Here is a 10,768-nt window from a genome sequence, read left to right as displayed (position 1 = left end):
CTGTGGAAGGAATAAGGACATAGGTTTTGTTGTTTGTGCTGTATTGTTATTTTCTGACTTTTAAAAAAGTATCCAGAAGGATGCATGTGGTGCTAGGTTTGTTCACTTCGGAGATACGCATCTCCGGTGCCAGCTAGGTGAACAGCAATTTTCCAGCATGACGGACGGGCCATGAGGCTCCTCTTGCCTGCGACTCTTGTGAGCAGCCATGTGGTGTAAACCTGTTTAATGTGTGCCAAGCAATGAAAGATGCCTCTGTCCTGCTGGAGAAGGGCAGTTACAGGTAAGAACCCCCACAAACCTCATCATCTGCCTGGCTGTGCCTTGGGAATAGATCCAAATGTTCTAGTTTTGAACATGAGCGATCATTCCACCACACCACTGTCACCTCTGCTCACTTGTTTCTCAAAGCCTGTCTCATTCCCATAGTGCTCTGTTGGCACCGTGCAGCCCAGCCTATGGCTCTGGTTAAACTTTGACATTCCACCAGGTTGCGGCTGCTGAAACCAGCCCCTCTTATCCCCTCAGAAAAGTCTTTGTGAACCTGGTGCCCCTTGCTGTGGGGCCTCACGGATGTAAGCTCTGGTTCAGACAGGCAATAGTCACTGGGGGAGCACAGCTGGCTTCTGCCACAACCCAAGACAAGAGGAACAGCGGGAGGTTTTTCCTGGGGAACCAGGCGGCAGAGGAAGCGTCAGAGACGCCCAGCAGCTGGGCCCAGCGCACGGCCACCAAGGGCAGGGACAGTCCCCTGGGCCTCCTGGGCACCGGGACTGCCTCGGGGCCAGCAGTAGCCCTAAGGCTTCCTGCAAAGGGTGCTGGGCGGGGCTGTGGTGGGCGGGGCTGTGGTGGGCAGGGCTGCACATGTTTGGCTCTGTCATCCCCATGTCACTGGGCCACCACCCAGCAACGCTGAGGTCACAATGCTCTGGGGCAGTAGAGGAGGGCACAGCCTCGCTCTGCCAGAGCTGGGCTGGGGGCAGCACACAGACAAGCAAGAAGTCCTTGAGGAGCTGGTGGCACCTCTTGATGGGGACAGATGGAGGAAGTCCTGGAAGAGGCTGCTGGAGGTTCTCCACTGCAAGGCAAACTCCTGGCAGGGCCACCTTCCAAGCTTATTTGGGGGACAGAAATCCTTGTGGGCTGGCTAGTAGTGGCAAGACCAAGGGAATGCTTTCTTGAGGAGCACTGCAGAGCTCAGCATCCTCATCCCTCTGGAAGGCAGAGTCAGCAGCCATAAGAAGTGGGAGCTCTTGGAAGCCCCTGAGAGGGCTTCAGGTCAAGGGAGAATAGAGCTTGGGCATCTCCTGGGCAGCACGACCAGCCTGTGGGCCAAGGAGCCAGGTCTTGCTCCCATGCTCAGGGAACAGCCGATCGCCAGCACTGGGGTCAGGAAGGAATTTTTTCCCCCGGGGCAGATTGGCCCTGGTCCCCGGGGGTTTTTTGCCTTCCTCTGCAGCATGGAGCATGACCACTTTGCAGAGCTCCTCTGGTCCCTTTTGGCTCGGTTCCTGCCTGCTGCTCATGCACCACGAAGATGGCCTCTCGTGTCCTGCAGCTGGGGGAGGAAGGCTTTTTTTCCCCACGTGAGTATCAGTGTCTCCGTGGGTTTTTTGCCTTCCCCTGCAGCAGTGAGCACGGCTCCTCGGCCCTGGGCCACCTTTGGGCCGTTGTGGCTGGGTGCCTGCTGCTCCTGCTCCACGAAGGTGGCCCTCGTGCCCCGCATCCGGGGGGAGGAACTTCTTGGACTCCCAGGTTGAGCCCCCAGGGTGCTCCCGGGGTCCACCATGGCCTCCCAGGTTGAGCTCCGAGGGTGCTCCCAGACGTCCTCCACGGACTCCCAGGTTGAGCCCCTAGGCTGCTCCCGGGGTCCATCAAAGCCCCCAGGTTTGAGCTCCAAGGGTGCTCCCGGGGGTCTCCACGGCCTCCCAGGGCGGGCCCCGAGGGTGCTCCCGGGTGTTGCTTCTCAACCTCTGTCGCATTGAGCACAGCCCCTGTTCAGGGCTCCTCTGAGCCCTTTTGCCCTCAGTTCCTGCCCGCTGCTCTTGCACCTCCAAGGCACCGCTGGTGTTGTGGATCTTTTGATATCTCTTGCCCAGGGCAAGTTTGCAGCAGGAGCCAGGGAGCCAGCTCTGCTCTTCCCTGGGCTCCATTTCCCCAGGGCTTCTTGCTTGGCCAGAGCAGCCCGTGCTTGAAGGGGCTTCAGGTTCGCTGCACCATCCTCAGCTGCCACTTGTCAGCTCTCCCTGCGGGCAACACGAGCGCCAGGCAGGGATGAGAGCGCTTGTCATGCATCCCAGGCCAAGAAGCCCAGCGGCGGAGCAAGTTTCACAACTCCAAAGATCTGCTTGTCATTGCTGCGTGTCACGCTTTGGAAAAGAACCCATGGTACCACACAACTTCTCTTCTTCTTCTTTTGTGTGTGGTGGGTCCTGATCCTCATTCTTCACGTTCTGATTCTTCAGGGAATAGGACGGCTTGGCCTGTCTTCCTGCTGCTGCTCTTGCAGCTCTGTGGCTTGCCTTTGCCAGGCTGCAAAAAAATAAAGCACAATGCTGTTTCCACTTGTCTCCTTTGTGTTCTGTGTCCTTGAAATTGGAGCTAAAAGCCTTGTGGCATTTCAGTCAAATAGTCACACCTTTATTCGACTCATTTGAAGGTGCAGAAGAGAACAGCGCAGTCTAGCGCAGCATCGTTGTGCTCTCTCAGGCCTCGATATCTGCACGACGAGCTCTGAGCCAGGCCTGAGGGCTCCAGCCAGGAGAGCGTTCTCCAGCAATCTGGCTGCATTTGTAACATCACCCACTGCCAACACCTCTGCAGCGTTACAAGATTGCATCCTTCAACAAATGAGCCCGGGATAGAAACCCTGGAAATGTTGTTGGAATGTTCCTGTCGTTAAAGGAAAGTGAATCAGAAACGGAGTTTTCTTCCAACTCACTTTAAAAGAAGTATTACTTTGGTAGGAAATGTTTGTCTTTTCAGTTAAATTTGTGTTTTCCTCAGATAAATAGATAAATAAATAAATAAATTAAAATAAAATAAAATAAAATAATAAAATTGTTGAAAGTTTTGGAAAGTAATGGGCACTCTGGACTGTTTTCCTGTCTGCAATATTCGAAACTGAGAGACAATTCAGGTGTTTAGAGACTCATGATGTTTGGAAAGAAACCAAAAAATGCCAGACTTGGGGGCTTGGAAACTGCTTGGCTGGACAGAGCTTGAGAGGAGGAGAAATGCACGAAGAAAAGCAACTGCATGTTTTCAAGATGTGATCTACCAAAATGAGAGTTTTGGTGTTACTACAGAATAAAATTCACTGTTACCGTTTGCTGAAGTCTCCCTTTCCTTGCAGGTTCCTGCAGTGTTGTCTGGTCTCCCAGCTGCTGTTTGGAATAACTCCTCACAATGCTATTATTCCCTTGGTATAATAATTTTGCTATGGTTTTTTTCCCAAGTCTCCCTGATATTGGTAGCATTCTAGTTTAGTACAAATATTTCCTAGGTATTATTTTCTATGCATTGTTTTTGACTATTAACTGCTGCAAAAGTTGCTCCAGAGATACCTGTGTCTTTGGGTGAGCACCTACTCTTCAGGATGTCAAAAATGCATTCTGTTTCTTATTAATGCACCTATTCAGAAATTCTGTGAATTATGCGAGGCAAAATAACCTCCTTTTCCAGTTCAGGGAATTCCTTAGGTGTGACAACCAGCTGCTGAAGCAGACCCAGGAGCCACAGGGGGGGTTACCTGGGGTGCAGGAGGGAAATGCAAGCCAAAGACCCTTTGGAGCCAGCAGGCAGGACCGGCTGTGAGGGTGCTGTCTGGTCAGAGTCCCCAGTTTTGCACAGGTGGGGATCCCTGGCTGCTCACAAGCGTGGGGCTCGCTGCCCTGCTTTGTGCCCAGGCTGGGCACTATCTCCCCACTTCTCTCCGTGCTGGCAGGCAATACCTGACTCAGGCTGCTTCTGCCATGCTTGGGAGTGACCCGTTCCCTTTCCACACTCTGGGGCTGGGCTGCTCTGATGCTTTCTCCTGCTTAGGATCATCTTCTGCTCCGTTTAGGGGACTTTCCTTGTCCCCTCCCAAATGAATGCCCGGCTCACCACACAGCGGGGAATGCTCTGTTTATTCCACGATTCGTGGATGTCAGCAGAACTTTCAAATGTACTTCACAATATCAAGTAAATAAGCCAGCAAGGTGAAATATGTTGGTGGTGTTGCTCTTTCAGTTTTAGCACTGTTGACTGTTCACTACAAACACGTGGGCTTGGTGTGTAACTCAGTCTTTTCAAGTGGATACACCATGAATATAGCTGAACAAGACTTACCTGTGGTGTTAGTGATGATGGGGAAGTTTCAGCAGACCATTTTAGCACTGGCCCTTGAGCCCTGGGTGTGTTTGTTTTCTTTTGGAGAACAAGTGTTTTTTGGAACTCTGTAGCTTGTGTATTTCACTTTTCTTGCCTTGATCCAGTCCGAGGTACCTCATCACTTTTTGCATCTGCCTTATCAGCACACAGAAGTTTGGTTTTCCCTTTTTCTGTGTAAAATGCAAAGAATTTGCTTTTTTTTAATTTAGTACCTCATCCTGGGAAGTGCATGTCACAAACCAACTCCACCTCCACCTTCACCACCTGCCGCATTCTGCACCCTTCTGATGAACTCACACGAGTCACACCAAGGTAAGGGTTTCCCGTGGTGGCAAAACCTTCGGCTCTGTCAGTGTTTTTCCTGCAGGGAAATACTAAGTAGTGGCATAAGCAAAAGCGTTAGCCACATTGGTGAATTACACCCCCAAATATTCCTCCCATTTTGCGTTACTTCAACCTGATTTTATTTGAGAGGCATGTGCAAAGCTTTAGGAAGCCAACCAAAATATCTTAAATTTTGTCTTGTGGGATCAGACATAACTAAGTTAGCTTCCAAATCCAAACTACCGTTGGTCCCAAACTAGTTGTAGTTCTCATGTGTGAATGCACAGAATATGGTTTGTCACAAAAAATATGAGATTTTTCCAGGGAGGAAAAAATCTTTATCTTTGGTACAGAACAAGAAGGGATGTGCAGGTAAAGAAATCCAGGAAGTACATGAGGAATGGAGGAAGAAATACACCTTAATCCAAAGGAGGGAGCCATCTACTTTGTTCCTTGGTGGAATTGTTGAAAATGAGTTCATAGTAGCAAGGCTGAAACTGATGAACTGGCTTACTAGTAGCAGTTGGCAGTAGCAGTAGCCTCTAACCCAGGGGATGCTCTAACCTGACTACGTTTCATGCAGCTACATGAGGTGCTCATTGATTTGTTTCTTTTCTCAATCGAACTCTGAAACTGTCACTGGGCTGAGTTGCTGGCGCCAATTTGAGTCTGGTTCTGTGGTGTGTCCAGGCTGCTCTGCAGTGTTGATCAGTTTGATGGGGAAAACATTTCCCAGTTACAGCAATACCAAAATGATCAAATAAAGAAAAAAAGCAACACCTAGATAACTGCTTTCTTGCCGGGGTGTCCTTTGTTGTTGTTGTTTTAAATTGTGCTGTAGTGTGTTCCAGTGCTGACAAATTAGTGGAAATATTAATCTAAATATCTGTGCAGCTGAAATCTGGAGCTGGAGAGAATGAAGTTGTTGGAGTTGTTAAGCCATTGGAATGCTGTAGTTTTCATCTTGTGACTGGGACATCTTAGAAGCCTGATAATTAACACCCTGTGGCTGGGTTTCTAAAATGTGCTTAGCCATAGTCTGTAGAAAGTCAGTTCACACAGTAAGTTCTCTTAATTTTTCCTCCCTCATGCTCTTCAAGACTTCTGAACTTCTGTGCTTAGCCAGTGTGGGAGATGCAAATCAGTGGCTGTCATTGCTCTTTAGTTTTGCCATGAGCTGAAATCAGAGCTCTGAAGGTCCAGCTTTAATCCATGCTTAAGAGAAGAACTGAGATCTAATGTCTCCTTTCTGCTCAGCCTTGTCTTCAGAGTGTGTGTCTGTGTGCTGCTGCAGTGGCATGTGTGACCTGCTGAGCTCTTCTACGAGGAGCCCTTCTCCTCTGCCACAGATTCAGTCTGGGCAGAATGCAGAGGACCTGAGGAGAACTTGCTTAGCACGCCTACCACATGCACTGACAGCCACAGCACACTGGAGGGTGCAAGAAGATCATTTCCAGAGCCACTTAGCAAGGCTGCTTTTCCAATTACGCCACTCTTAATACTAGTTTTCTCAAACACGTGTTTCTGTGCAGATCACAGATGGCTATATATGGGATTACTCTTGTTGAATTGCAACTGCAGGGTAAAAATTCTTGGGCAGTTTCACTTGCTTTTGGTGGAAGTTGTTCCGCATTTCTCTAGAGACCATATTGGCGAGATCCTATTTAGCCATGGAAAGAATACATGACTTGAGACTTCATAACATCAGGCTAATATTTCCTTAATTAAAGATGTGCCTTAAAGTACTGCTGATTTCTAGAAGACCACTGGACAAATGTTTATAGTGTTACGTTAGCTCCTGTCAGCTGCGTGCTGTATACCCTTGGACAAAGTTTGAAACTCATCAGAAACTGGTTCAGAACAAAACATTCCAGGATGTCTAAGTGAGTCTTGGCTTTCCAGAGTTCATTGATGTAAGGTGAAATGAGACTGCAAATTCCAGTCAAGACATCATTTAGGCCCTTTTGTCCTTATGGGCACAAAGGATACAGTTTATTCATTGGGGTCTCAGTGTGGCTTTTCGGTGCATTTCTCGGTACAGAGAATCCAACGTAAGTTTAGAGTTGCATAGATAAACATGCTGTAGCTGGTCTGACCTATAAGGAACAAGTTTTCTAAGGTTGCCACTGCAGTGCCAGAAACACTCAAAGCTCAGTGTCCATGAGATCTCATATTGTGGCACAAGGGATTTGGCACATCCTCTTTGTGTTTGCAATTCTTTGGAAGTAGGTGCTGTGTTGAAACTGTCTTCATTCAAATGATCAGCTTATGGGAAGAGAATAGTCAGAATTAATGTTATTTGATACACCTCAAGAAGTCCCAGCCTCTAATAACTAGCAGTAGTGTGCTTAAGGAAACAAAATGCAGTAGGTAGGCACTAAACATAAGTATGTAATGCCTGCCACTTGTAAATGTGCAGATTATTGCCCATTTAATATTTTCTTGTCAGCTGCCTGTACAGAGTTTATTTTGAGAAGAAAGACCTAGAATTGGAGAGCAATTTAGCCACGTTTCAAACTATAGAAAATAATGTTTTACCTAACTAACAGTACAATGGCACTTTGTACTATTTGGTTTGCTGCTAAATTATCAGTAACCTGTTGACCAATTAACAACCAAGAGCTTGACTGTATTTTCTCGTTTCTTTGGATGATTACTCACACCACTGCACGTCTCCATCAAAAGACAGATTCCCCCATCCCTTTCCCCATAAATGAAAGCCAATACAAGAGAAGAAGAAGGGTTTGACCTTACAGAAGTGCGTGTTGGTGACCGTGGCAGCTTCCAGCAGCTTTGCTACAACTGCTTTTGTAGCAAATAGGTTCCCCTCCTCCCTTGCTGCTCTCTCTGCTGTCACCCAGCACCACTAGAAGGACTAGTGGTTTTGTGTGCTCACAAGTGACACTAAAAAGTAAATCTTGCTTATACTTTGCTTATACCATCCGTGAAATTTCTCCCCGGTTTCCTTGTCTCGTGGAAGCCACTGGGAGTTGTGACAACCCAGTAGATCAAGGAGGAAAACAGAAGGTGTTGATCACAAACCTGTCCATGTAATAGTTTCTCGGAAGAAATGTGATGGTGTTGGGGAATGCACTAATCCCATGAGACTGGGGGTGAAGTATGCAAAGCAGAGAGATGAGTTTTGTAAGAGACGGTGTTTTTTGCACGTGTCATCACGTTTTCGAGGACCTGGGAGCTGTGAGTGTTCTCTCAAAATGGATAGAAGACCCTGTTCAGGGTTAAAAAATCTGGTTTGTAGTACGTTTTCATTCCCTAGTGTAGAGAATAATTTGCCTGCTCTTTTGTTTTCAGCCTTAACGCAGCACCTGCTCCAGCTTGTGGCAGCATTGGCAATTTGAAAGGCACCCCAGTGGCTACTCCCTGTACTCCTCGGCGTCTGAGCTTGGCCGAATCCTTCACTAACCTCCGGGAATCCACAACGACGATGAGCACGTCTCTGGGGCTGGTGTGGCTGCTGAAGGAAAGGGGCATCTCAGCAGCAGTGTACAATCCGCAGAGCTGGGACAGAGCCAGCAAAGGCACCCTCCTGAACGCATACCCCCCTAAAATGGCGATCATTCCTTCCACTCCACCCAACTCACCTATGCAGACACCTTCTTCCTCCCCTCCATCTTTTGAGTTCAAGTGCACCAGCCCACCTTACGACAACTTCTTGGCTTCGAAGCCTGCTAGTTCAATCTTGAAAGAGGTGAGGAACAAAAAGAACATCAGGAACAGTGAGAGCCAGACTGACGTGTCTGTTTCCAACCTTAATCTCGTGGACAAAGTCAAGAGGTTTGGTATCGCCAAAGTCGTGAGTGCAGGGCAAACGTCAGCTCCTCCTTTAACTGATGACCAGGGACCTCTTCTCTGTGGGGCACAAGGACCAGTGAGGGCCCTTGTTCCTGGAGGCCTGGCGCCAGACGGTCTCCCTTTGGGCTGCCCCGCCGTGACCAGTGCCATCCAGCTGAACACTGGCATCCGAAGGAATCGGAGCTTCCCCACCATGGTGGGTTCCAGCATGCAGATGAAAGGCCCGACGTCTCTCACTTCGGGGATCCTCATGGGAACCAAGCTCCCGAAGCAAACTAGCTTACGATGAAGGACTTTATTTTTACAGCTAGTCTTTTTAAATAAAAATACTCGGGGTTCTTTCTCCGATCCTCTTTCCTTTCCCCACCATCCCTTCATTGCCTCTTGAGTTTGACAAATCAACTTTGTGCCTAATGGGAGAAAAGTGTAAACTTTGTATAAAATCTGTAAATATGTACCAGATCTATTGTGGCTAATTGGATTATTTTCCTGTTCAATTGAGTGCAAAAGGCTCTGTGTTATGATTTCTCTATTAAGGATAACTTGCTAACCTTCTCAAAAGGTTTTCTTTAAGATGCACTGAAAAAAATAACAAAACCAACAAAAAGTAACTTGACTAGGAAGACATGAACTCTGTAGCTAGCCTAACTTGAGTTGAAGGTGCATGGGAAGCTATCGAATGTGTTTTGTGAGACCTCACATGGCATCACTTGAAGCATGGGAGCGCTTGTGCTTCGTCAAATGCTGAAAAAACCACTCGGTTTAACATGCGGTAGTTCTAGTTTTGCTTCTGTAGGTACGTTGAGCTGAGTTATTGGAGTGCCTGGCTGTTATACCTGAATGGATGGAACTTTTTTGTTTTTCTTTTCCTGTTTTGTATTCTCCTCCTTCTGGAGGTGCTAAACTTGAACTAATGCTGTGCAGAGGTCAGCAGGCCTACTGGGTACCTGGAATATTGACATATTCCTCCCACCGCCGTTTCATTTGGCACGCTTGCACCCTGTGCGACTTCTTTTTTGTTTTGTTTGTTTTTCGATGCTGCACTGGATTGTGGAAGGGAAGATGCTTTACTCTGTGTTGCTGCCACTGGAACAGGCTTTGTCAGTGCCCCCCGAAGAAAACAGTTTTCACAACTCATGCGGTAAAACATGGCAGTGACTTCTTAGAAATCAAAGTTGTGGCACAGATTGACAGATAAAGAATGTTATAAAAGAACATGTAGCAAAAAAAGTATTAGGAGAGGGTGTGTCCTTGAATCCTCCACAGAGAACCACAAAAAACCATTTAGTAATGGAACGGTACAAGTTGGAAAGAGCAACTTGCAGCCCTCATGCTGATCTTCAGGTTTGGTGCACACTGAGGACCATGGCCTTGTCAACAGGGTGGGAATATTCCCCACCCATTTTCTGGTTTCGTTTTTCTGAGAAACCTTTTTCATCTGAAGTTGGACCTTAGCAGAGGTAAAAGGACGGAAAATGCTGTATCTGACAATGCTTTTAAACTGATAAAGCACCTCCTAATACCAAGCCTTTAACCCCCACTTTTTCGGAAAAGAAATATAAGACCTCGCACGACCTTTAGTTACAGCCAGGTGATCTTAATTTGTGTTGCGCTTTTCTTCTCTGTTTCTCCCAAGCTTCTGCTGAGTGCTTGTAGAAAGAATTGAAACATCCTGGAACTGGAACAGACCAAAGGGAGCTTGCTCCTAGAGCTGAGACCTAGAATTTTTTGAAGGGAGGATGGAGAAGAGCGAAGGGGGGAGGATTTAACATCCACTTTCTTTTCCTTGCATTTCCTGTGGCATCTAAATCAAGCTCCCTGTTTGTTACCGTAATCACACTACACATAATTGCCATGAACTGCTGTTTGTACCAGACTGTTACTAAATCATTAGCACTGATAATTTCCTGCATAAATGAAACTGTCTTTTAGTCTTTGTGACGAGAGATGGGTGGGTGTTTGGGGTTTTTTTGTTGGGTTGTTTTTCCTGAATGAAGTAGTTCTTGCAGTAGTACTATGGACACTAAGGATATTTTTTGAGAAAGAATGAACACATCAGTCAGTTACTGCATGTGTTTGAAGACTTCTATTTATTCTATGAACTTAAAATGTTTTAGTAAAATGTCATCAGCTCTCTTTGCTGTTGTATGTGTGCACTTATTGCAAGTAAATTTAAGTCTCTTTTTATTTGAATGTATCTTAAAACAGGAGATAGAATAACAGTTGATTTTGAAAAAAGTCACGGACTTGATGGACC

The 10,768-nt window shown here is 47.0% G+C and overlaps 1 protein-coding gene across 1 annotated transcript; it reads left to right on the top strand.

The window, feature by feature from the left end:
- Positions 1–4,587: 4,587 nt before the first annotated feature.
- Positions 4,588–10,647, top strand: LOC136097744 (trafficking kinesin-binding protein 1-like). Its single transcript, XM_065830500.2, has 2 exons — positions 4,588–4,686; positions 8,011–10,647. The coding sequence occupies exons 1-2, from the start codon at positions 4,604–4,606 to the stop codon at positions 8,798–8,800; spliced, it is 873 nt and encodes a 290-aa protein (XP_065686572.2). The 5' UTR covers positions 4,588–4,603; the 3' UTR covers positions 8,801–10,647.
- The last annotated feature ends 121 nt before the right edge of the window (positions 10,648–10,768 follow it).

Source organism: Patagioenas fasciata, chromosome 2 (assembly GCF_037038585.1).
Source record: "Patagioenas fasciata isolate bPatFas1 chromosome 2, bPatFas1.hap1, whole genome shotgun sequence".
NCBI classification, from domain to species: Eukaryota; Metazoa; Chordata; class Aves; order Columbiformes; family Columbidae; genus Patagioenas; species Patagioenas fasciata.
This window is presented reverse-complemented; position numbering and strand designations above follow the sequence as displayed.